The sequence below is a fragment of the Papio anubis genome, chromosome 9 (assembly GCF_008728515.1).
Source record: "Papio anubis isolate 15944 chromosome 9, Panubis1.0, whole genome shotgun sequence".
Taxonomy (NCBI): Eukaryota; Metazoa; Chordata; class Mammalia; order Primates; family Cercopithecidae; genus Papio; species Papio anubis.
In genome coordinates this window covers 6715649-6742121 of record NC_044984.1, presented here as the reverse complement: position 1 = coordinate 6742121, position 26473 = coordinate 6715649, and the positions used below count along the sequence as shown (strand labels likewise).

General features: G+C 50.3%; 2 protein-coding genes across 7 annotated transcripts; both read left to right on the top strand.

Moving 5' to 3' along the window:
* Window positions 1–356: 356 nt before the first annotated feature.
* ING4 (inhibitor of growth family member 4) lies at window positions 357–14096 on the top strand. 6 transcript variants are annotated; one of them, XR_001892455.2, is made up of 8 exons: window positions 357–458; window positions 7581–7652; window positions 10979–11145; window positions 11325–11439; window positions 11603–11711; window positions 12064–12102; window positions 12989–13050; window positions 13135–14096. XR_001892455.2 is itself a non-coding variant. In XM_009180056.2 (8 exons), the coding sequence occupies exons 1-8, from the start codon at window positions 422–424 to the stop codon at window positions 13172–13174; spliced, it is 738 nt and encodes a 245-aa protein (XP_009178320.2). In that variant the 5' UTR covers window positions 357–421; the 3' UTR covers window positions 13175–14096. The 6 variants fall into 6 exon arrangements, 5 of the variants coding, with proteins under 5 accessions (XP_009178320.2, XP_009178319.2, XP_009178317.2 ...); XM_009180056.2 differs by having other exon boundaries at window positions 11325–11430; window positions 11606–11711; window positions 11955–12102; XM_009180055.2 differs by having other exon boundaries at window positions 11325–11430; window positions 11955–12102.
* Window positions 14097–17040: 2944 nt separating this feature from the next.
* ACRBP (acrosin binding protein) lies at window positions 17041–26431 on the top strand. The gene is made up of 10 exons (XM_003905860.4): window positions 17041–17177; window positions 17490–17708; window positions 17919–18013; window positions 19125–19242; window positions 19839–20307; window positions 21085–21217; window positions 23945–24124; window positions 24241–24408; window positions 25452–25535; window positions 26093–26431. The coding sequence occupies exons 1-10, from the start codon at window positions 17135–17137 to the stop codon at window positions 26213–26215; spliced, it is 1632 nt and encodes a 543-aa protein (XP_003905909.2). The 5' UTR covers window positions 17041–17134; the 3' UTR covers window positions 26216–26431.
* Window positions 26432–26473: the final 42 nt, after the last annotated feature.

Below are 26473 nucleotides of genomic sequence, written 5' to 3'. Positions count from 1 at the left end.
TTCTGCAAAGAGGGAAAAAAAGCTGTATCTTCCAGTCGCTGAGAAGGGATGTTTACGCAATATAAGCCTAAAGTGAACAGTTACCCCTGCACCGATTGCCATACATTCCCGTTTTGGAGGGAAAAAAGTTTGCCCGATAATGCAAAATGGCGACCTTCAGTGACGTCATACCTGTCTCGGTCGCGTCCTGGGGTCTCTGTAAGGGCGGAAGCGGGCTACAGCTGCCTCACTATGGGCGGTCGCGGCTACCATGCAAAAGGAAAAGTTTGAGCGTCGGGCGGATGTGTACCGGCGGTGACATAGTAAGGGCGGAAGTTCTCCTTTTAAGGGCGGAAAGGCTTTAGCCCCAAAATGGCTTCGGACCCTGTCGCGTTATAGTCACTTCCGGGGCGGATCGGAAGTTGCTTTGTTTTGCTTCGAGATGGCTGCGGGGATGTATTTGGAACATTATCTGGACAGTAAGAGCAGGCTGGAGGTGGGGGTCGGGGCTGTAGAGTGGTGCGGGGATCAGGGATGAGAGGATCTGTAGCCCTTAAGTCCCAGTGACGAGAAGGTTACAATTGTGAGGGGGTTCTGTGGCAGGAAATATTGGAGGGTGCGGAGAAAGAGGGGGCGGGGCAGCAGGATCGAGGCCCCGCTGTTGGGGGTAGACGAGGGAGGGGCTGCGGTGTGGGGGTTAGGGACGTGTCTTGAAGGGCTAGTGTGCACGGCGGGGAAGATAATTGCTGCCCCCATTCTCCAGCGTCTCCAGCCTCAGGGTAGATTTTTTTCCTATAGTCGTTCAGAATCCTTATCACTCACTGCCTTTTGGAGCAGCGGTGAAGACCTCTCCTCCACCCCATTCTTCCTCAGAAGTGGCTTCTCGTGGGGTTGAGAGTGGTGGTGGTGAGTGACCACTGTCAGATGATGAGCTGGAACGCTTCTCTTCATGGAGTAAAGATCTAATTCCCATCAAATGAAAATCTGGTGTTATGCCATTTATGTAAACCACCCCTGCACAAAGCCTGTCGCCTTATGCGCTTACATTTGTTTTAGAGCCCGGAGTCATTTATTCAACAAATATTTATTGAGTTCCTACTATGGGTCAGACATAATGGCAGGCACTAGGGATAGAAAAATGGGTAAGACAAGGCCCCTGCCCTCAAGAAGCTCTCGATCTACAAGGAAACAGATTCTGCAAGTAATTGTAAAACACTGTGACAAGTGAAATAATGGAAATCCATTAAAAAGGACATTTGGTAGGCAACACTGGAGAAAAGGGGGGTAATTACCTGGCGATGTAGGAAAAGCTTTACAGAGGTGATGTTTGAATAGGGTCTTGACAAAGGTTGTTTGCCAGTGAGGAGAGAAAAAGGGAATTCTAGGTTGGGGAAAGTGTCTGCAAAGGTACTGTGATAGGTTTGTGGCAAAGTCAAGGGTGTTTGATATTTATGACTCAGAGGTCAGCGTATTTAATATTTATGACTCTAAGGTAAGAAATTGAGAAAGGAGACTGGAGAAAGAAGCTGAGGCTAGATTGGACAAAGTCTTTTAAGCCAAACTAAGAAGTTTGCATTTTAAAGTACAATGTGATTTTTATAAACGAAAATGACTAATATATGGTAAATTGAAGCATGATATTACGATAACAGAGATCAATTAGTGATAACATTCCAGGACAGAGATAAGAACCTGATTTTAGGGAGTTATGAAAGTATTTAGGAGTTAAATATGAAAGGACTGACTGGGTGGTTGAGAGAGAAGGAAGAATCTAAGGTGGCTGCTTCCTGCTTAGAAAGTGAGGTAGACAGGCTGGGCACAGAATCTTATGCTTGTAATCCCAGCACTTTGGGAGGCCAAGGTGGGCAGATCACTTGAGGTCAGGAGTTGGAAACCAGCCTGGCCAACATGGTGAAACCAGTCTCTATTTAAAAAAAAAAAAAAAATTTTCTGGGCATGGTAGCATGTGACTCTAATCCCAGCTACTTGGGAGGCTGAGTCAGGAGAATCACTTGAACCCAGGAGGTGAAGATTGCAGTGAGCCAAGATCATACCACTGCACTCCAGCCTGGGCGACAGAGAGAGACTCCGTGTCCCTCTTAAAAAAAAAAAAAAAAAAAACTTGTGGCCAGGCGAGGTGGCTTACGCCTGTAATCGCAGCACTTTGGGAGGCCGAGGCGGGCAGATCACGAGGTCAGGAGATTGAGACCAGCCTGGCTAACACGGTGAAACCCCGTCTCTACTAAAAATACAAAAAAATTAGTTGGGCGTGGTGACGGGCACCTGTAGTCCCAGCTACTCAGGAGGCTGAGGCAGGAGAATCGCTTGAACCTGGGAGGCAGAGGTTGCAGTGAGCCGAGTTCACGCCACTGCATTCCAGCCTGAGCAACAGAGTGAGACTCCGTCTCAAAACAAAAACAAAAAGGCTGGGAGTGGTGGCTCACGCCTGTAATCCTAGCACATTGGGAGGCTGAGATGAGTGGATCACCTGAGGTCAGGAGTTCAAGACCAGCCTGGCTAACATGGTGAAACCGTCTTTACTAAAAATACAAAAATTAGCTGGGCATGTTGGCAGGCGCCTGTAATCCCAGCTACTTGGGAGGCTGGGGCACAAGAATCCTTTGAACCCGAGATTGTGCCATTGCACTCCAGCCTGGGTGACAAGAGCGACACTGCACCTCAAAAGAAAAGAAACGAAAGTTAGAGGAGAAAAGATCATGTCAACTGCTGCAGAGATATTTTTTTTTGGGGGCCGGAGTCAGCTCTGTCGCAGGCTGAAATGCAATGGCGGATCTCAACTCACTGCAAGCTCCGCCCTGCCTCCCGGGTTTCACGCCATTCTCCTGCCTCAGGCTCCCGAGTAGCTGGGACCACAGGCGCCACCTCGCCCGGCTAATTTTTTGTATTTTTAGTAGAGCCGAGGTTTCACTGTGTTAGCCAGGATGGTCTCGATCTCCTGACCTCGTGATCCGCCCGTCTCGGCCTCCCAAAGTGCTGGGATTACAGGCTTGAGCCACCGCGCCCGGCCGAGATATTTTTTAGGATAGGTTTAATAACACCGTTAGATTTGGTAAATCGACAGTGACTTAATCTTGTGAACTGGTGGTAGCAGACCTGAAGTTGTACGTTTAAACAGTAGAGGCATTTTGTTTTTTTTTTTTATTTATTTTGTTTTAGGTGTTTTTGTTTGTTTGTTTTTGAGACAGAGTCTCGCTCTGTCGCCCAGGCTGGAGCGCAATGATGCGATCTTGGCCCACTGCAACCTCTGCCTCCTGGGTTCAAGCAATTCTCCTGCCTCAGCCTCCCGAGTAGCTGGGACTACAGGTGCCCGCCACCATACCCAGATAATTTTTGTATTTTTAGTAGAGATAGGGTTTCACTGTGTTGGCCAGGTTGGTCTTGAACTCCCGACCTCAGGTGATCCACCCACCTTGGCCTCCCGAAGTGCTGGGATTACAGGCATGAGCCACCATGCCAGGCATTTTATTTTTAATATATATATTTAATTTTTTAGACACAGAATCTGGCCATGTTGCCCAGGCTGGTCTCAAACTACTGAGATCAAGTGATCTGCCAGCCTTGGCCTCCCAGAGTGCTGGGATTAGAGGCGCGAGCCCCTGTGCCCGGCCAGTAGAGGCATTTTTAAAGTTTTAGGTGGAGTCTTGGGAAGAGATTTTTCTTGTACTGAGGGGACAAATATTCATGCATTTATTCAAGTATTTTACTGAGTACTTGCTCTTTGCAAGTCATAATTCTAAACACTAGGGAAACAGGAGAGAATATGATAACCATGTTCGGCATGGGGAGACAGATACCAAATAACTAATTACACAATTATTATTTTTTTACTTTTTTGTTTTTTTGAAACAGTCTTGCTCTTTTGCCCAGGCTGCAACCTCCACCTCCCTGGTTCAAGCAATTGTCCTGCCTCAGTCTCCTGAGTAGCTGGAACTACAGGCATAGGCCACCATGCCCATCTAATTTTTTTTTTTTTTTTTGAGACGGCATCTCGCGCTGTCGCCCAGGCTGGAGTGCAAGTGGCATGATCTCAGCTCACTGCAAGCTCTGCCTCCCAGGTTCACACCATTCTCCTGCCTCAGCCTCCTGAGTAGCTGGGACCACAGGCGCCTGCCACCATGCTCAGCTAATTTTTTTGTATTTTTAGTAGAGACGGGGTTTCACCGTGTTAGCCAGGTTGGTCTCGATCTCCTGACCTCATGATCCACTCTCCTCAGCCTCCCAAAGTGTTGGGATTACAGGTGTGAGCCACTGCACCCAGCCTAATTTTTGTTTTGTTTTGTTTTTGAGATAGAGTCTCGCTCTGTCGCTCAGGCTGGAGTGCAGTGGTGCAATCTCAGCTCACTGCAACCTTCACCTCCTGGATTTAAGCAATTCTTGTGCCTCAGCCTCTCAAATATTTGGGATTACAGGTTTCACCATGTTGGCAAGGCTGGTCTTGAACTCCTGACTTTAAGTGAGCCACCCGCCTCGGCCTCCCAAAGTGCTAAGATTACAGGTGTGAGCCACCGTGCCTGGCCCTAATTTTTGTATTATTAGTAGAGATGGGGTTTTGCCAGGTTGCCTAGGCTGGTCTTGAACTCCTCGCCTTGAGTGATCCGCCTGTCTTCCAGAGTGCTGGATTACAGGCGTGGGCCACTGCACCCAGCCAACTAATTACACATTTATTTAATTACAGTTGGATAAGTGCTTTAAAAAGGTAGATAGAATACCTTGACATAGATCTAGGGCAGTTCACAGAGCCTAGGAAAGTTGAGTTTGAGCTGAACTTTGGAAGAACAAACAGGAATTTAATAGGCCAAGAGGGATGGGGTGGATGGGATGAGGAGAAGCAAGCAGTGCCTTCCAACTAGAGAGAACAGCATGTGGAAAGCCGAGTGGCAGGAGCAGAGGCCAGTTTGGGGCAGTGAGAGGAGGCCAATATGGGCAGAGCAGAGCACAAAGGGAGACAGAGTGAGTGAAGGCTGGTGTGAGGTAAGCGAGGGCCAGAAAGCGCGGCACATCTTCAGAGCAGTAGGAGGTCACCAGAAGGTTATAAGCTGGAGAGTGACTTGATTAGGTTTGCATGTTTTATTTTTGTGTTTTGTTTTTGTTTTTGTTTTTTTGAGTCAGTGTCTTGCTCTGTCATCCAGGCTGGAGTGCATTGGTGTGATCTTGGCTCACTGAAACCTCCACCTCCCAGGTTCAAGGGATTCTCGTGCCCCAGCCTCCCAAGTAGGTGGGATTACAGGCGTGTGCACCAAGCCTGGCTAAGTTTTTGTATTTTTGGTAGAGACGGGGTTTCACCATGTTGCCCAGGCAGGTCTTGAACTCCTCAGCTCAGCTGATCCATCCACCTGGGGCCTCCCAAAGTGCTGGATTATGAGGCTGACCCCTGTGCTGGCCGGGTTTACCTTTTTTTTTTGGGCCGGGTCGCTCTGCCGCCCAGGCTGGAGTGCCGATGGCGGATCTCAGCTCACTGCAAGCTCATGCTCCCGAGTTCCGCCATTCTCCTGCCTCAGCCTCCCGAGTAGTTGGGACTATAGAGCGCCACGGCGCCTGGCTGGTTGTATTTTTTAGTAGAGGCAGGGGTTCCACCCGTGTAGGATGGTCTCGATCTCCTGACCTCGTGATCAGCCCGTCTCGGCCTCGTCACTGGGATTACAGGCTTGAGCCACCGCGCCCGGCCAGGTTCCACATTTTTTTTTTTTGAAAGAAGTCTCACGTTGTCGCCCAGGCTGGAGTCGCGGTGGCCTTGATCTCGGCTCACTGCAAGCTCCCCTCCCGGGTTCCATCATTCTCCTGCCCTCCAGCCTCCCAGTACCTGGGACTACAGGCATCCCGCCACCCCGCCTGGCTAAATTTTTATGTATTTTATTAGAGCCAGCGGGGTTTCACTGTAGTCTCGATCTCTGACAACAATGATCCATGCCCATCTCGGCCTCCCGAAGTGCTGGGATGCAGGCGTGAACCCTGCATGACGGTTTGCACTTTTTAAAAAGGACATTCTGGCTGCTATATGGAAGTAGATTGGAAGTGTTAGGTGTATAATAGAGGATACCAGGAGACTATTTGTAATTTGAGGACAAAGAGCTTGGAGGCAGAGATTGAAAATAAAAGAAAGGGGCCGGGCACGGTGGCTCATGTCTGTAATCCCAGCACTTTGGGAGACCGAGGCAGGAGGATCACCTGAGGCCAGGAGTTCAAGACCAGTCTGGCCAGAATGGTGAAACCCTGTGTCTACTAAAAATACAAAAATTAGTCAGGTGTGGTGGCACGCGCCTGTAGTCCCAGCTACTCCGGAGGCTGAGGCGGGAGAATCACTTGAACCCGGGAGGCAGAGGTTGCAGTGAGCCAAGATTGTGCCACTGTACTCCAGCCTGGGCAACAGAGCAAGACTCTGTCTCAAAAAACAAAAAAGGAAAAGAAAGGAAAGGGAAGAGCTTTTTTTTTTTTTTTCTTTTTCTTTTTGAGACAGAGTCTCACTCTGTCACCAGGCTGGAGTGCAGTGGTGCAATCTTGGCTCACTGCAACCTCCACCTCCCAGGTTCAAGTGATTCTCCTGCCTCAGCCTCCTGAGTAGCTGGGATTACAGGTACGCGCCATCACACCTGGCTAATTTTTATATTTTTAGTAGAGACAGGCTTTCGCCATGTTGGCCAGGCTGGTCTCAAACTCCTGACCTCGTGATCCACCTGCCTCAGCCTCCCAGAGTGCTGGGATTACAGGCTTGAGCCACCGCACCTGACGGGAAGAGCATTTGTAAAGGAAGGTCACTGAGGGCGAAAAGGGTGGGATAGCTGTGCAAAAATGGAAAGGTTTTGTAGAGAAAGAGTTAAGCATGGCCTGTCATGAGAGAACTGATAAATCCTGTCACAGATAAATCCAGAGGTTCAGAGGAAGGAAAACTGAGCTGCACTTTATTTTTTGTTTGTTTGGTGGTGGTGGTTTTTCTTTTTTGAGACAAAGTCTCCCTGTCTCCGAGGCTGGAGTGCAGTGGCGTGATCTCGGCTCACTGCAAGCTCTGCCTCCCGGGTTCTTGCCATTCTCCTGCCTCAGCCTCCCGAGTAGCTGGGACTACAGGCGCCCGCCACCACGCCGAGCTAATTTTTTGTATTTTTGGTAGAGATGTGGTTTCACCATGTTAGCCAGGATGATCTTGATATCCTGATCTCGTGATCCACCTGCCTTGGCCTCCCAAAGTGCTGGGATTACAGGTGTGAGCCACCGTGCCCGGCCATTTGTTTTTGAGGCAGGGTCTTGCTCTATCGCCCAGGCTGGAGTGCAGTGGCTCAATCACGGCTCATAGCAACCTCTGCCTCCTGGATTCAAGTGATTCTCATGCCTCAGCCTCCCAAGTAGCTGGGATTAGAGGTGCACACCATCACACCAGGCTAATTTTCGTATTTTTAATAGAGATGGGGGTCTCGCCATGTTGGCCAGGCTGGTCTTGAACTCCTGGCCTTGAGTGATCCACCCCCTCGGCTTCCCAAAGTGCTGGGATTACAGGCATGAGCCACCATGTCCAGCCTGAACTGCACTTTAAAAGGAACTGTAAGGCCTATGCACAGTCAGTCCTGTGATTCTGTTTCTCTCTTCCGTAGGTATTGAAAACCTTCCCTTTGAATTACAGAGAAACTTTCAGCTCATGAGGGACCTAGACCAAAGAACAGAGGGTACGTATAGAGTAAAAAGTTTTGGTATAAAATGAGTGTGTGTAATCATTTATTTTTCTACTTGATGTTACCGTATCATCTGGTATGTTCTGGAGAACTGTGACTTCTCTCTCTCCTTTTTTATGCCCTTGGAATTCTTAAAACAGGATAATGATCCTCATTTCTGTATCAGCTTTTTCATAACAAATAGAGTGTTGTGAAAACACCACAAGAATTCAAAGATGCTATGTTCTTTATATCTTCCTCAAGAAGAATTAGCCAGGCGTGGTGGCTCACAGCTGTAATCTCAGCACTTTGGGAGGCCTAGACTGGCAGATAACTTAAGGCTAGGAGTTTGAGACCAGCCTGGCCACATGGTGAAATCCCATCTCTACTAAAAATACAAAAATTAGCCAGGTGTGGTGGCATGCGCCAGTAATCCCAGCTACTCGGGAGGCTGAGACATGAGAATCGTTTGAACCTGGGAGGTGGAGGTTGTAGTGAGCCAAAATCATGCCACATGCCACTGCACTCCAGCCTAGGCAACAGAGCAAGACTCTGTCTCAAAAAAAAAAAAAAAAAGGAAGAATTAAAGAAAGTCAACTCGAGTCATTTCTGCTCTCCACGTTTGATATATTTATAGGATGACTAGAATGTTTCTCCTTCTCTGCATTGTTAATGTTACTGTCACAAATTCCCAGTGTGACTTTAGACTGCAACATATGTTAGTAGATGGGAGGTTTGCTATATGAGAAGTCCTTAAAAAGAGAAAGAACAAAGAAAGAGAGGAAAGAAAAAAAAGTAGTAATTGACATCAGGATCTCTACACCATTCACACTTACAGAAGCGTTAGATACCATCTCCGGCCTTGAACATTGAGCAAATTTGGCTGCATTGGGGCGTTCACTGGGTTTCTTCAAATCAAAGATGTCTATTGGAGCTATTCCCGTACCCACTGAAGGATCTGTAGTCTTGTCTTCCATTCTATGTAGCCATATTCAAGGATGTAACAGGCTGGTTTTGAGATACATGAAGCTGTGTCTTAAGTTTCTCTGAGTTTACACATGAAAAGGTGAACATCATCGAAAACCCTGGATGTAGTTCCCTGAGAACTGCCTGCCGAATGGTGAGAACCAGATTGCTTTTTTTGTAATACAGTTGTAACGCTTGAGTTCATGCATGGAAAGACCAGTTGGAGATTATGGAACTATATGCTTTTTCAGCTTCTTCCAAGGGCCTGGAATGAATGGAGTATAAACAGTATATTCACAGATCCTCCTGGTTATCTGTTGCTGCACTACGTTAGAGTCAGACTTGTCTCTTTCAACTGACATATTTATGAGTCCTACATAAATATCAGTAAACATCTATAGACTCAATATCCTGGGACATTACCATTCTTCCAATATTAAAACATTTGGGGCCGGATGCAGTGGCTCACACCTGTAATCCCATCACTTTGGGAGGCAGAGGCAGGTGAGTCTCCTGAGGTCAGGAGTGTGAGACCAGCCTGGCCCACATGGTGAAACCCTGTCTCTACTAAAAATACAAAAATTAGTTGGGTGTGGTGGCGCATGCCTGTAATCCCAGCTACTTCGGAGGCTGATGCAGGAGAATCACTTGAACCTGGGAGGTGGAGGTTGCAGTGAACTGAAATCACACCACTGCACTCCAACCTGGGTAACACAGTGAGACTCGGCCTCAAATAAATAAATAAATAAATAATGAAATAAAACATTTGGGAGGCTGGGTGCGGTGGCTTATGCCTGTAATCCCAGTACTTTAGGAGGCCAAGGCAGGCAGATCACTTGAGGTCAGAACTTTGAGACCAGCCTAGCCAACATGGTGAAACCACATCTCTACTAAAAATACAAAACTTAGCCAGATATGGTGGCACACACCTGTAGTCCCAGCTACTTGGGAGACTGAGGCACGAGAATTCCTTGAACCCAGGAGGCAGATGTTGAGGTGAGCCAAGATCGTGCCACTGCACTCCAGCCAGGGCAACAGAGCAAGACTCCGTCTCAAACAAAAAAATGTGTTTGGAACAATATCTAAGATGGACAAACAGGAAAAAAAAAGTGATGGAAAATAAAATAAGTTGCAATGATGAGCCAAATAGGGTGGACAGCCTGGGTGCAGTGGCTCACACCTATAATCCCAACACTTTGGGAGGCTGAGGCAAGTGGATTGTTTGAGCCCAGAAGTTCAAGACCAGCCTGGGCAATATAGTGAGACTTCTACAAATAACTTTTTAAAAAAATTATCAGAGTGTGGTGGCATGTGCCTATAGTCCCAGCTACTCCAGAGGCTGAGGTGGAAGGATCATTTGAGCCCAGAAGTCGAGACTGCAATGTGATCCATGCCATTACACTCCATCCAACCTGGGCAATAGAGTGAGATCCTGTCTCAAAAAAAAAAAAAAAAAAAAAGAGAAGAATTGTTACATGGATGTTGGAGTAAGGTTTAATTTTAAATTGTATGATATACCCAACTACTCAGGAGGCAAAGTGATAGAATCACTTGAGGACAGGAGTTGGAGGCCAGCCTAGGCAACAAAAATAAGAGAGAACCTGCGCCTGCCTCTAAAAATAAATAGATTAGGCCAGGCATGGTGGCTTACCCCCTATGATCCCAGCACTTTGGGAGGCTGAGGCAGGCAGATTGCTTGAGTCCAGGAGTTCAAGACCAGACTGGGTAATGTGGAGAAACCCTATCTCTACAAAAAAAGTAGAAAAAATTAGCCAGGCGTGGTGGTGCCTGAGATGGGAGGATCACCAGAGCTCAGGAAGTTGAGGCTGCAGTGAGCCATGATCGTGCCACCACACTCCAGCCTGGGCGACAGAGTGAGACCCTGTGTCAAAAAGAAAAAATACTAATAATTTTAAAATGTAGGCTATTGATATACAGACTTGGAAACCAGCAACAGCAGATGACTCAGCCTGATTTGCGGCAGACAGAACTGCTGTGGGATGTTTTTGAGAAGGAAACAATGGCTTTTGAGACAAAATTCAAGAAGCAGCAAGCCCTTCAAAGAAGCATCTTCAAACATGGACAAAAATATACTTCATATTAATGTGGTGTGCAAAGGATCGCTTGCTGTGTTTCAATAATTTAAATTCCCACTATGATAGCAATGTTTTCAGCACCTTGAACGGACCTTTAAGGCAAATATTATCAGTATGTTCCATTACTTGAGTGCATGGCACAGTACCTCTGAACATGCAGTACTTTTTAGTTGGAAGGTTACGCTAGTCGATGGAAAAGGTGCAAAGAACAAGAGGAAGAAATGTGTTTCACCTAGCCACTCAGGGGCCATTGTGACCAGGCCTCTGTCTCTGTTGTAGACCTGAAGGCTGAAATTGACAAGTTGGCCACTGAGTATATGAGTAGCGCCCGCAGCCTGAGCTCCGAGGAAAAATTGGCCCTTCTCAAACAGATCCAGGAAGCCTATGGCAAGTGCAAGGAATTTGGTGACGACAAGGTGCAGCTTGCCATGCAGACCTATGAGATGGTATGGCCCTGTTCATGGCTCCCCACCTACCTCCCATCTAATCCTCAGGGTCTTAGACCCTTCCTTCAACTATGCTGGGATCTGTTTGGGGTCTGTGAGATCCATAAACTCTGCCTTAACCTATTTTCTTTAATTGGAGATAGTTTTGTACCTCTCCTTTCTCCTTCCTTTCCACCCAGGTGGACAAACACATTCGGCGGCTGGACACAGACCTGGCCCGTTTTGAGGCTGATCTCAAGGAGAAACAGATTGAGTCAAGTGACTATGACAGCTCTTCCAGCAAAGGCAAAAAGAGTGAGGAGGGGGGCGGGGCTGTGAGAGGTGGGGCGAGGATTCAAAGGGAGAAGTCAGCTCTTCATCTGGTGGGAAGTGGAGCACCAGGTTGGAAAGGGGGAGAGAAGAGGACTTAACCCATCTTTCCGTCTCCCTGCCTTCTGGCTTTCCCCCTCTTCCCTAGAAGGCCGGACTCAAAAGGAGAAGAAAGCTGCTCGTGCTCGTTCCAAAGGGAAAAACTCAGATGAAGAAGCCCCCAAGACTGCCCAGAAGAAGTTAAAGCTCGTGCGCACGTGAGTGTATCAGGGAGCCCTTTGCTAGATGACATCCTCTTCTCTCCCGGTGCCCCACTCCCAGCCTGCACCGCCCCCTGCCGTTTTCTGTATCTCTGCGCCAAGAACTCTTCTTATCGTTTTGGTATCTGCTGGAGAAGCCACAAATCGTTTGCCCTACCAGGATCTCCTGCCACCTCCGAAAGCCTCAGGCTTTAGCTTCCCTTTCTGCAGATGACACTTTCTCTTCCTCTTGGCATGCAGAAGTCCTGAGTATGGGATGCCCTCAGTGACCTTTGGCAGTGTCCACCCCTCTGATGTGTTGGATATGCCTGTGGATCCCAACGAACCCACCTATTGCCTTTGTCACCAGGTCTCCTATGGAGAGATGATTGGCTGTGACAACCCTGATGTGAGAAACATTTTGCCTCAGGATGGGGGGTTGTGAGGGGCATGAAGGGAGTGGGTACAAGAGGAAAAATCCCACAGTTGAGTACTGGGACTTCAGGACAGAAGAAAGATGGGCTGGGCGTGGTAGCTCTTGCCTGAAATCCCAGCACTTTGGGAGGCTGAGGCAGGCGATCACGTGAGGTCAGGAGTTTGACACCACCCTGGCCAACGTAGTGAAACCCCTTCTCTAACTAAAAATAGAAAAATTAGCTGAGCATAGTGGCACACGACTGTAATCCCAGCTACTTGGGAGGCTGAGGCAAGAGGCAGGAAAATTGCTTGAACCTGGGAGGCACAGGTTGCAGTGAGCTGAAATCATGCCACTGCACTCCAGCCTGGGCGACAGAGCAAGACTCTGTCTCAAAAAAAAAAAACAAACAAACCTGAAAGCCTGGTGCTGTGGCTCATGCCTGTAATCCCAGCACGTTGGGAGGCCAAGGTGAACAGATCACTTAAGATCAGGAGTTCGAGACCGGCCTGGCCAACACAGTGAAACCCCGTCTCTACTAAAAATACAAAAATTAGCCAGGCATGGCAGCATGTGCCTGTAATCTCAGCTGCTCGGGAGGCTGAGGCAGGAGAATCGCTTGAACTCGGGAGGCAGAGGTTGCGGTGAGCTGAGATCATGTCATTGCATTGCAGCCTGGGCAACAGAGTGAGACTCTGTCTCAAAAAGAAAAAAAGAATATAGAAGGAAGATGGTGGGAACTGGTTGGCCTTGGGACTTCCAAGAATTCTCCAAAAGGATGGAGTAAAGGACAGGATGTTCATAAGGAATCTGGAGGGGCTTTCTCTCCTTCCTCTGGCCCATCCCGGCCCCTAACTACTACTTCTTTCTTCCTCTCCAGTGTTCCATTGAATGGTTCCACTTTGCCTGTGTGGGGCTGACGACCAAGCCTCGGGGGAAATGGTAAGTGGCAGGAGTGGGAGGGTCCCCAAGTTGAGTGGTCGAGGGCGTTCTCCCTTTCACTCACTTTTCTCTCCCCTTCTCCAGGTTTTGCCCACGCTGCTCCCAAGAACGGAAGAAGAAATAGATAAGGGCCTTGGATTCCAACACAGTTTCTTCCACATCCCCTGACTTGGGCTAGTGGGCAGAGGAATGCCTGTGCTGGGGCCAGGGGTTCAGGGAGAAGTGGATGGCACAGTACTGTCATCCCTTCTCCTCCCCTCTCCCTACTCCCGGTGCTGAGGCTGCATCAAACCCTGGTAGGGAGGGGTGCCGCAGCCACTGACGGTATGTGCTCTCCTTCAGCCCTCTCCCTTCGGAGGGACGTGGTCTTGCCCACTGTCCTTTTGCCTCCATGCTGAGGTTGGTGCTGTATTTCAGAGGGAGGGTCCTTTTCATTCCCCTTGCTTTGTATTTAAGGACTGGGGCATAGCATGGGGGCAGTCCCCCAGACCTCTTCATTCCCCCTCCTCCTGTGGTGAGGGCTAGGTGTGATCAACACTTTTCTTCTCCATTCCCTTCCTGCTTTTTTCATGGTGGGGGATCCACCAGGTCATCTAGGCTCTGGCCCTAGTTGAAGGGGCACCCCTTCCTCTGTGCCAAGAGGATTCATCCTGGCCTTGTGAATGGGAGAGGGGGCAAGGTGGAATGCAGATAACTCACATGTAAAAGGAACTTGGGTAGGTAAATAAAAGCTATACATGTTGGCCTGCTGTGTTTATTGTAGAGACGCTGTTTTAGTAAACGTGCTGAGCATTCTTTTTGCATCCTCTGGGTTGGATACGATGTGAGAGGATGGCATGCCAGAATTAGGACACCACATGAAACCAGAGTGGTGCCTCTGTCCGAGAACCCACAAGTTCTCAACTTGGGAAAGACAGAGGTGCTGGAGGGTGGGCCTCAGACCAGGGGTCTCCAAAACTTTGTAAATTGTGCATCTTTTCTCCATAAAACATCTTTCACTTAATTTCCAATAAATGATGTATTTGTGCTATACATGTGTACTGCTATACTATACATTAGCTTGACTTCTTTTCTTTTTTTCTTTGATGCAAAGTCTCACTCTGTCGCCATCCTGGAGTGCAGTGGCGTGATCTCGGCTCACTGCAGTCTCCGCCTCCCGTGTTCAAGTGATTCTCCTGCCTCAACCTCCTAAGTAGCTAGGATTATAGGCATGTGCCACCACATCTGGCTAATTTTTGTATTTTTAGTAGAGACGGGATTTTAACATGTTGGCCAGGCTGGCCTCGAACTCTGAACCTCAGGTGATCCGCCCACATCAGCCACCCAGAGTGCTGGGATTACAGGTGTGAGCCACCGCACCCAGCCTGTTTATTTTTTTGAGACGGAGTGTTGCTCTATCACCCAGGCTGGAGTGCAGTGGTGCGATCTCAGCTCACTGCAACCTCTGCCTCCCAGGTTCAAGCGGTTCTCCTGCCTCACCCCCTTGAGTAGCTGGGATTACAGGTATCCACAACCATGCCCAGCTAATTTTTGTATTTTTGGTAGAGATGGGGTTTCGCCATGTTGGCCAGGCTAGTCTTGAACTCCTGACCTCAGGTGATCCACCTGCCTTGGCCTCCCAAAGTGTTGGGATTACAGGTGTGAGCCACCAGGCCTGGCCTACCTTTTTTTTTTTTTTTTTAAAGAAATCAGCCTGGGTGCCGTGGCTCACGCCTGTAATCCCAGCAGTTTGGGAGGCCAAGGCAGGCAGATCATGAGGTCAAGAGATGGAGACCATCCTGGCCAACATGGTGAAACCGCATCTCTACTAAAAATACAAAAACTAGCTGGGCATGGTGGCACATGCGTGTAGTCCCAGCCACTGCACTGAGCTGAGAGCAGCCGTAATTTTTGTATTTTTAGTAGAGACTGGGTTTCACCTTTTTTTTTTTTAAGATGGAGTCTTACTCTGTCACGCAGGCCGGAGTGCAGTGGCGTGATCTCAGCTCACTGCAACCTCCGTCTCCCGGGTTAGAGCAATTCTGCTGCCTCAGCTTCCCGAGTAGCTGGGACTACAGGCACATGTCACCACACCCTGCTAATTTTTTGTATTTGTAGTAGAGACAGGGTTTCACCGTGTTAGCTAGGATGGTCTCAATCTCCTTACCTGGTGATCTGCACAGCTCAGCCTCCCAAAGTGCTGGGATTACAGGCGTGAGCCATCGCACTGGCCGAGTTTCACCATTTTGGCCAGGCTGGTCTTGAACTCCTGACCTCAAGAGCTCCACCCTCCTTGGCCTCCCAAAGTGCTGGAATTCCAGGAATGAGCCACAGTGCCTGGTCTCTATTTTATTAATTTATTTAAAAAAATTTTTTTTTAAGACAGGGTCTCACTCTGTCACCCAGGCTGGAGCACAGTGGTGAGATCTCAGCTCACTGCAGCCTTGACCTCTGAAGACTCAGGCGATCCTCCTGCCTCAGCCTCCCCAAGTAGTAAGTGGGACAACAGGCGTACACCACCACACCTGACAGTTTTTGCATTTTTTGTAGAGACAGGGTTTTGCCATGTTGCCCAGGCTGGTCTGGAACTCCTGAGCTCAAGGAATCCACCCACCTTGACCTCCCAAAGGCTGGGATTACAGGCGTGAGCCACCAAGTCTGGCCCAAGACAATTTCTTGTTTTCTTTTTTACTTTTTTGGGGGGGTGGGGATAGGGTCTCACTTTGTCACCCAGGCTGGAGAGCAGTGGTCCGACTGCACCTCGCTGCAGCCTTGACCTCATGGGCTCAAGCAATCCTCCCACCTCAGCCCCCCAAGAAACTGGGACTACAGGCATGTGCCACCACGCTTGGCTAATTTTTTGTATTTTTTGTAGAGATGAGGTTTCACCCTGTTGCCCCGGCTGTAATTTCTCATTTTAAACACAAAACAGATACAAAAACAAAAGTTCTCCTCCCACACCTCAGTGGATTGTCTTACTCAATTACCCCTCAGAAACCACTTTTGTAGGCCATTGAGCCAACCTCTTGTTTTCCCCTTGGACCCATTTTGCTCATGGAGGCGCCCTGCCTAGTTTCTGCCCAGATAGGCCTTGACTTGGTTTTGCACATTGCATCTCTGCCTGTGCTTAGCTCTAGACCTCAGGACCTGTTGGGCCAGTTGCTTCCCTAAGCCCCGATGTCTCATCTGTAAAACGAATGATAGTGTATCCACCTTATGGGATTCCTATGGCAATTAAGTAAGGTAGTCCATGTAAAAACACTAAGTGGCTGGCCACAGTGGCTCTCACCTGTAATCCCAGCACTTTGAGAGGCTGAGGTAGGCAGATCACTTGAGGTCAGGAGTTCAGGACCAGCCTGGCCAACATGGTGAACCCCAGTCTCTACTAAAAATACAAAACTTAGGCCGGGCATGGTGGCTCACGCCTGTAATCCCAGCACTTTGGGAGGCCGAGGCGGGCAGATCACAAGGTCAAGAGATCGAGACCATCTGGCCAACATGGAGAAACCCCATTTCTACTAAAAATACAAAAATTAGCTGGGCATGGTGGCGCACACCTGTAGTCCCAGCTACTCGGGAGGCTGAGGCAGGAAAATTGCTTGAACTCGGGAGGTGGAGGTTGCAGTGAGCTGAGATTGCGCCACTGCACTCCAGCCTGGGCAACAGAGCAAGACTCCGTCTCAAAAAAAAAAAAAAAAAGCCAGGCATGGTGGCGCGCACCTGTAGTCCCAGCTACTCGGGAGGTTGAGGCAGGAGAATCACTTGAACCTGGGACGCTGAGGTTGCAGTGAGCCGAGATCGCGCCATGCACTCCAGCCTGGGCGACAGAGTAGGACTCCGTCTCACAAAAAAAAAAAAGAAGAAAGAAAGAAAGAAATAGACGCTAAGTGAAGATAGCTTTTGCCATCCCTACCATCTCGATGGGATCAGGCCACTTGAGGGCCCTGAGAACCCGGCTGTCGAGGCCCCGCCCTGGCCCGCTCTTTGTGACGCGTGGGCGGTGCCCGCGTGCGCCCCGCCCCGCCCCGCGCCTGCTGCTCTCTCTGCGGCTCGGCCCGTTAGAGGCGGCTTGGGTCCGCGGAACGCGGGCGGATCTTCTGCGGCCATGAGGAAGCCAGCCACTGGCTTCCTTCCCTCACTCTTGAAGGGTGAGAGGTTTCCACCTGCTCCAACAGACTCTCCCCGGGCTCAGTCCTCTCCCTCCCGAGAGCTCTGCTTTTACGGTTTCTGGAACGCGTCCTCGTGGTGGTCGCGCTGGGTCGGCTCCCTAGCTCCTGGGATCCTCCCGTCTCCCCCAGCCAGCGGCCGGACCTTTGCCTCTGTCTCTAGAATCCCCCCACCCCCGTCAGCAGGGATAACCCGCACCCCGTTCCTAATTTGCCAGTCTGGGTCCGTCTGCCCTGGTCTCGGAGCGGGTTTTGGGGTTCTGTCCTTCCATCGTCCGTTCGCCCGCTCCGCAGTGCTGCTCCTGCCTCTGGCACCTGCCCCAGCCCAGGATTCGACTCGGGCCTCCACTCCAGGCAGCCCTCTCTCCCCCACCGAATACGAACACTTCTTCGCACTGCTGACTCCAACCTGGAAGGCAGAGACTACCTGCCGTCTCCGTGCAACCCATGGCTGCCGGAATCCCACACTCGTCCAGCTGGACCAATATGAAAACCACGGCTTAGTGCCCGATGGTGAGGGCCAGGCTAGGGGGGAAACCGAGGCACCCGAGTGTTCATCCAAAACTCAGGGCAAAAACCCCTGTGCTCATGTGAGGCGGGGAAGGGCATGGCTGGCACCTCCACCCTCCCCGTGTCCACCCTCCCCACGGCCTGGAGTCCATTGCCCGCAGCCCCACCCCAAGCTCCCCGTGGTTCATCTTCTCCACCCCTGCCCTTTCTCAGGTGCTGTCTGCTCCAACCTCCCTTATGCCTCCTGGTTTGAATCTTTCTGCCAGTTTACTCAGTACCGTTGCTCCAACCACATCTACTATGCCAAGGTGAGGTCCAGGACAAAGGTTGGATTTGGTGCCCCAGGGCCAAGGGAGAGGCGGCAGCAGTGGGGAGTTGAGGAAGGGTTCCAGGAGAGTCATCCTTAGCTCCTCCTTCCCTGCCATTTTGCCAGTCATGTACCCAGATTATATATGAATACAGTCTCACCTTGGACATTCAGATTGAATAATTCTGTTACTGCAAGAAAAGTAGAGAAGAGACCGGGCATGGTGGCTCATGCCTATAATCTCAGCACTTTGGGAGCCCGAGGTGGGCAGATCACCTGAAGTCAGGAGTTAGAGAACAGCCTGCAACATGGTGAAACCCCATCTCTACTAAAAATCCAAAAAAAAAAAAAAAAATTAGCCGGGCTTGGTGATGGGCGACTGTCATCTTAGGTACTCGGGAGGCTGGGGCAGGAGAATTGCTTGAACCAGGGAGGCAGAGGTTGCAGTAAGCCGAGATCATGCCACTGCACCCTATCCTGGGTGGCAGAGCAAGACTCTGTCTCAAACAAAAAAAACAGGGCTGGGCGCGGTGGTTCACACCTGTAATCCCAGCACTTCGGGAGGCCGAAGCAGGCGGATCATGAGGTCAGGAGATCAAGACCATCCTGGCTAACATGGTGAAACCCTGTCTCTACTAAAAATACCAAAAATTAGCCGGGCGTGGTGGCAGGCGCCTGTAGTCCCAGCTACTCAGGAAGCTGAGGCAGGAGAATGGCGTGAACCTGGGAGGCGGAGCTTGCAGTGAGCCGAGATCACACCACTGCACTCCAGCCTGGGTGACAGAGCGAGACTCCGTCAAAAAAAAAAAAAAAAAAAAAAGTAGGCAAGAGGGATGGAAAGAGGCAAAGAGATAAGCTCTCTTGTTTCTTCAAACAGGTCAGTGATTTTGAGTTAAATGCAAAAGTGACGGCAGGGTTGTGGCCCAGACAGAGGTTCATCTTCTGAAAGGACCCTTTCTCAGGTCTAGAGGGTTCCAGCAGGGACCATGTCCCTTTATCCCTGCCTAGAAACTGTGAGAGATAAGACAAGCTGGAAAAGAGGTGGAAGAACCAGCTGGAGCAGAAGTCTGCCCTTTGGGAAAGGCTTTCCCATTTTCCTTCTCTTCCTGCAGAGAGTCCTGTGCTCCCAGCCAGTCTCTATTCTCTCACCTAACACTCTCAAGGAGATAGACACTCCAGCTGAACTCTCGCCCACCACGATGACCTCCCCCATCTCACCCCACTTCACAGGTGAGACCCTCTCAGCAGGTGGGAGACCACCAGCTACTCCTCCCACAATTCCCAGAGCCCACAAGGTAAGGCATCCAAGGCAGGGAAATGGGAAGCATGTTGGGTGGGAGGGGGACGCCGGCAGACAGCTGTTTACTCGAAGGACTGTCAGCTTTTTATGAATACAAGTTAGGGTTCTCCTGGACCAGAATCTCTTCTGCCATTACTTACAGTTTTGCCCTGAATCCATTTTTCCCAATTCCAAAGACATTGTTGCATTGGAAGACTCTGGGCCCTTTATAAGCTAACCTCTTCACTTTAGAAAGGGTTTGCTGCTAGCTACTCAGCATACTTGGTGTTTCCTATGGGAGAGGGACAAAAGGTGATATTTGAGGTGGAAGTTGCCAGGGAGGTGGGAAGGTGACACATACCACCAACCTTACAATTGCCGTGGTAATGTTCTTTTAGTTTGATACTTACATTCTTTTCTGTGTTTTTGTGTGTGGGTAAGTGTGACTTGCTCTGCTTTGTTTATGTGTGTGTCCCTCTGTGAACAAAGACACTCAGGGGCCAGAAGCCTGACTGTCTCTTTCCCGTCTCTCTAAACCCTGCTGTAGGGACAGAACGGCAGGCCTTCCAGCCCTGGCCTGAGAGGCTTAGCAACAACGTGGAAGAGCTCCTGCAATCCTCCTTGTCCCTGGGAGGCCAGGAGCAAGCGCCAGAGCACAGGCAAGAGCAAGGAGTGGAGCACAGGCAGGAGCCAATGCAAGAACACAAGCAGGAAGAGGGGCGGGAACAAGAAGAGCAAGAAGAGGAACAGGAAGAGGAGGGAAAGCAGGAAGAAGGACAGGGGACTAAGGAGGGACTGGAGGCTGTGTCTCAGCTGCAGACAGACTCAGAGCCCAAGTTTCACTCTGAATCTTTATCTTCTAAGCCTTCCTCCTTCACTCCCCGGGTGCGAGAAGTAGAGTCTACTCCCATGATGATGGAGAACATCCAGGAGCTCATTCGGTCAGCCCAGCAAATGGATGAAGTGAATGAAATATATGATGAGAACTCCTACTGGAGAAACCAAAACCCTGGCAGGTATAGGAAGTTTTTTTTTTTTTTTTTTTTTGAGACGGAGTCTCGCTCTGTCGCCCAGGCTGGAGTGCAGTGGCCGGATCTCAGCTCACTGCAAGCTCCGCCTCCCGGGTTCCCGCCATTCTCCTGCCTCAGCCTCCCGAGTAGCTGGGACTACAGGCGCCCGCCACCTCGCCCGGCTAGTTTTTTGTATTTTTAGTAGAGACGGGGTTTCACCGGGTTAGCCAGGATGGTCTCGATCTCCTGACCTCGTGATCCGCCCGTCTCGGCCTCCCAAAGTGCTGGGATTACAGGCGTGAGCCACCGCGCCAGGCCAGGAAGTTTTGACTCTGTCATCCACCCTGCCCTCCCTTCTGCCTTCCTTGGGAATGAGAAGCCCATTTTCCTAGCTTCAGCCTCCAGATCCACTCAGACCTGTCTGGGCTTCAGGCACAGCTAGCAACTTCCTGCCTCACCCATTCTGTGCCCATTGTTGGCTTAAGCACTGCTCAAATGCTCATTCTCCATGTAAGCCTTGTACCTGGAACTACCAGACTTGGGTTCTGGTCTTGTCTCTGCCCTGTTTAGTATTGCAATCCTGAGAAAGTTATTTCTCCTTTCGGGTCCTCAGTTCCTCATTTGTAAAAGTAGGCGATTTGTCCAGAGGCCTCTAAGGCCCCATGCTGAGCGTACTGAGTGTGTGTGACCAAAGCAGACACTCAGGGAAGGGGAGGAGACTGGATGTAGCTTCCTGCCCCAGCCACCTGGCCCAGCCCCACCCTCAGTGCTGTCTTCTTGCAGCCTCCTGCAGCTGCCCCACACAGAGGCCTTGCTGGTGCTGTGCTATTCGATTGTGGAGAATACCTGCATCATAACCCCCACAGCCAAGGCCTGGAAGTACATGGAGGAGGAGATCCTTGGTTTCGGGAAGTCGGTATGCCTGCCGTACTCTCTAACGGATACATGCCGCTGGGCATCCTCTTGGCCAGGCACTGTGCTAGGCTATGGGAGTGGAGGATGGGCAGGAGAAGCATGAGACATAGCTGGAGAGATTCTCCCCAAGTGGGACTCTTTTCTTAGGAAGGACATTACCAGTCCACTTTAAAGGAGGAAGGCTCAAGACCCAGTCTGGAATCCACTCCAGTCCAGAACTCATTCTTCACCTCCCTGAGTTGCCAGGCTTCCAGATTTCACTCTTTTTTTTTTTTTGAGACAGGGTCTCACTCTATAAGGCTGGAGGGAAGTGGTGCGATCATGGCTCACTGTAGCCTTGACAACCTGGGCTCAAATGATCCTCTCATCTCAGCCTCTTGAGGAGCTGGGACCACAGGCATGTGTCACCGTGCCTGGCTAATTATTTTTATATTTTGTAGAGATGGGGTCTCGCTTTGTTGCCTGTGTTGGTCTAGAACTCCTGGGCTCAACCAATCCTCCTGCCTCAGCCTCCCAAAATGCTGGGATTACAGGCGTGAGCCACCATGCCCAGCCCTGAGTCAACTTTTGATTCTTGATCCAGCTCACCATCTTCCTAGCTTTGCCTTAGATGCAGCTCTTCTTCTTTCCAGAGAGTTCATAGAACCCATACCAGGGAATCTGTAAAGAGATTCCAGTCTCAATGTGTCCTCAACAACCAGCAAGTCTATTCCCAGGAAAATATACTTTAGATTTTCACAAATAATACAATTTAGCAAATATTTCTGGAGAGCTCAGATACCATCCATTCATCTGTTTGTTCAACAAATACTGATTGAGGACAAACTCTACTAGATATTTAAGATGTTAGCAGTACGTGCAATAGAGCCAGTCCTCTGTCCTCTTGGAATCCAGGGCAGGAGAGAGACAAGGAAATATGCAGGATGGTGCGATGGGATCAATGCTGTAGCAGGGATAGGCACAAAGTACAGAGACAGCAGATGGGGTGGGTTGGGGACAACTGTCCATGTTTGGGAGGATCAGAGGTGCTTCCAAGAAGAACTGATGTTTAAACTGAGACCTGAAGATAAAAGAAGTGAATCCAGGCAAAAGAAGGGGATTGGTAGAAGATTCCTGCTTGCTAGAAGATTCCTGATAGAGGGAATAGTATGTGCAAAGGCTCTGATGCAAAGAAGAGTAGAAATTTCTTTTTCTTTTTTTTTTTTTTTGAGATAGTGTCTCACTCCATCACCCGGGCTGGAGTGCAGTGGTGTGATCACAGCTCACTGCATCCTTGACCTCCCAGGCTCAGGTGATTCTCCTACCTCAGCCTCTCCAGTAGCTGGGACTAGTGGCATGCGCCACTACACCTGGCTAATTTTTTGTATTTTTTTGTAGAGACAGGGTCTCGCCATGTTGCCCAGGCTGATCTCAAACTCCTGGGCTCAAGGAATCCGTCTCATCCACTTCCACTCAGCTGGAATTACAGGCATGAGCCCCCGTGCCTGGCCCAAAGAAGAGTAGAAATTTCATGAGTGAAATTAGTATGCTAACAATGAGCACACTGTTTCTGCTCTTAAGGGGCCAAGAACCCATGAGGGGGTTAATATGGATACAGTAATGTTGCAAAAGGAGTGTGGTAGGTGAGGTTCTTAAACAAAATGTGAGAAGTTCGGGGTTTTATGGAGGGAGCTCACTGGATCTGATGGCGTAGATAAGAGGACAGTAAGGAGTGAGTCCCTTTTACCTGGAGGAGAGCAGCAGGAGACAGAGTCAAAGAGATCAACAGGGTCATGATGCGAAAACTCTTGAATGGCAGCATGAGCATTTGCACTTAATTTGATAGGAAAGGGGAATCCAATCAAGATTTCTGGTCGGGGACGTGATGCCTCCCTTATGTGGGAGGAGCAGGCAAGGTGCTGTAGGAGATTTCATGCACTGTCACAGGCTGTGCCCATGGGGGAGGAAGGAGGCCCATGGGATTGACTAAAGATGCTGCTTAGCATGATCTCCTGCTAGTGCTGAGGAAGCTGAGGGCAGGATCCAGCTGGGAGATTGGTAACTCCACTCTGAAGAATAGCTTCCAAGAACTTGGAGGTTTCCAACCCCAGTACGTGGGTAGAGCATAGGTTTTAGAGTTGGAAGGACCTGGACCCATGTCCCAGCTTCCCCATCTGATAGATAGGTGGCTTTGAGCAACTTACTCAGCCTCACTGAGAGTCAGTTTCCTTGTCAGTAAATGAGAGTAATATTAGTACCTCTGCTATTACAGGGTTCTCGTGAAGACTAAATGAGATGAGAGCATGTGTGTCCATAGTGCTGGCACCGTGTCACCTCTTTGTAAATATCAGCGTTATCATTAGCAGGTGACAGGGGAGGGTTATGAGTTCTTTTCAGATAGGCTAAGTTGGGGTAACTGTAAGATCACCTGATCACAGGCATCTGTCAGGCACTTGGCAATAAGGATTTGGAGCCTAGGAAAGAGATGAGAGCTGGTGATAAAGATTTGGGTGTCACCTGTAGATAGATGGTTACCTAGGAGTAGATCAATCATCCAGGAATAAGGTGAAGGAATAGCTAAGGCATGGTCCTTGAGGAACCCTTGAGGAGGAGGACAAGTAGAAAAGCCAGAGAAGCTTTTAGAAGAGGCTAAATGCAAAGACATTCTGCAGGATGGCTGAGGGCTGAGGCATGGGAGAAGGCAGGCCGCTGACTCTCAGCTTCAGCCTCACCCATTCTCCTGCCCCAGGTCTGTGACAGCCTTGGGCGGCGACACTTGTCTACCTGTGCCCTCTGTGACTTCTGCTCCCTGAAGCTGGAGCAATGCCACTCAGAGGCCAGCCTGCAGCGGCAACAATGTGACACCTCCCACAAGACACCCTTTGTCAGCCCCTTGCTTGCCTCCCAGAGCCTGTCCATTGGCAACCAGGTACTTAGCCCAGCAGCCTGCAGTGGGAAAGGCAGAACTGGGTGGCGGGAGTGGGGTGGGAGGAGGCCAGCAGGAGGGGAGGGGCATGCTTCTCTCCCCTATCTCCTGTGCCACAGGTAGGGTCCCCAGAATCAGGCCATTTTTATGGGCTGGATTTGTACGGTGGGCTCCGCATGGACTTCTGGTGTGCCCGGCTTGCCACGAAGGGCTGTGAAGATGTTCGAGTCTCTGGGTGGCTCCAGACTGAGTTCCTTAGTTTCCAGGATGGGGATTTCCCCACCAAGGTCAGAGCCTTTCCCCAAAGCTCAGCCCCATCCCCACCCTCACCCCATTCCTTGCAATTACTTGCTGTGGGTAGCCCTAGTTTGTGGAAGGGGGCTTGGGCCCCTGACTTCTGAGAACCAGTCCTCACTGAATGTCCTGCCTCTCTCCAACAGACTGTTGCACCCCCCCCTCCACCCTCCACCAATAGAGCAGGCAAAGGAGTGGGGACCTGGAGGGCTGAGAAAGCACAGGAGCTAGAGGTTCTGGTCCCAGCTTTGCCAGTTGCTTGCTGAGTGGCTGTGATCAAGTCACTTCCACTCAACCAAAGTTAATCATCTCTATAAGAAATGACTGACACGTGCACCACTGCCCAACCCTGTAATCCAGGACTTCCTGGCCTCAGCCTGACGGGCTCTTCCCAGCTCTTCCAGTGCCTTCCCTGCTCAGTAAAATCAACTGGGCTCCCCATTCCCCTGCTACCTTCCCTGTGGCATGACCTGTTGTTGCCAAGAGCCAGGCCTCTCCTTCTGTAGTTAGCAGGAAAAACTAAGGCAAGGAAAAGTAAGGGCAGCTGAAGCAAGTAGCTGAGCTGAGGGGCCCATGTCCAGCTCTGGTCCCTAGGCCCCTTGATCTGGAATGGGCAGGCGAGGTCCAAAGAAGGAAGTGACTCACCACCATCACACATTGGAGATTCTCTTCCTCCTTCCCTCATCTACCATTACCAGAAAAATCCTTGACATCAGGCCACTAATTGGGTCCCTGTCCCATGTTCTGGACCCTTATCTGCCCCGTCCTGCCCCATTCCCACTTCCTCAGCCACTTTCGCAGTAAGCTGACCAGCAGCCTCGTACTCTCCCAGGCTCCTGGCTTCTTCCCAGCAACCTGTGACAGAATGGGAGGGGAGAGGCAGAGGGAAAGCAGAGTGAGGGGCCACCTATGTGTGGAAGGCCTGGGTCTTGGGCCACACCCTGCCCCTGGCTCTGTCCTAGCAGGTACCCCCTGGAGTACTGCTGTCCGGTGAGGCTTCTGATATCCCCTTCTCTCTCCCTGGCTCTTGGCTTAGATTTGTGACACAGACTATATCCAGTACCCAAACTACTGTTCCTTCAAAAGCCAGCAGTGTCTGATGAGAAACCGGAATCGGAAGGTGAGCACCTCTACCTTGCCCCTCCTTCTCCCAGCACCCCCTCAATCAGTCACCACAGTTGGTCTATTCTGAGGCCCCCTCTGCGAGCAGCTAGGATGTGGAAAGCGCTTCCCTGCTTGCATCTCTGGGGCAGAGGCCTCCACCAGCAGGCTCTCCTCCATTCCTCCAGTCCTGGAGGAAGCAAGGCCCTCCCAGGCAGGTGGTGGATAACAGAGGAGGGCCCTGAGAGCACCACAGGAAGAACCCTCAGCTGGGCCGGGAATTGGATGTTTTTGAGATCTCGGTCTTGGTCTGTCTCCTGTTCTTACTCACCAAGTAGCCTGGGACGAGGCACTTCCCCCGCTGAGCCTCAGCTGCCTCTTTCTGCAGGAAAGGGGTTGGGCTGCTTGATGTCTCCTCTGGCCTTAAAAAGCCACATTTGAGTTTCCTCCTTCCCTCTACTGCCCTGTGCCCATGCCTGCCCACCTCTCTCTTTTGGGTTTCTGACACCTCCCCTCCTCCCCACTCCTGGCGCCTGGCTCTGTGATACAGACTGTCTGCCCTGAATCCCTGTGTAGGTGTCCCGCATGAGATGTCTGCAGAATGAGACTTACAGTGTGCTGAGCCCTGGCAAAAGTGAGGAAGTTGTGCTTCGATGGAGCCAGGAGTTCAGCACCTTGACTCTAGGCCAGTTCGGATGAGCTGGCATCTCGTCTGTCTGCACCCCAGCCCAACCTGCCCACATTCTCTATTGTTTGTAGACCCCATCTGTCGGTTTGCTTTCAGGCTGCCCCTTCTGGGTCTGTTACTCGGCCCCTGCTCACATTTCCTTGGGTTGGAGCAGCAGTCCCAGAGAGGGCCACAGCGGGAGCTGCGCCCTCCTTCAAAGATGACTTTACATAAAGTGTTGATCTTCAGCCTGTGTGGCCTATTGTGGTTGGGATCCCCATCCTCAGCAC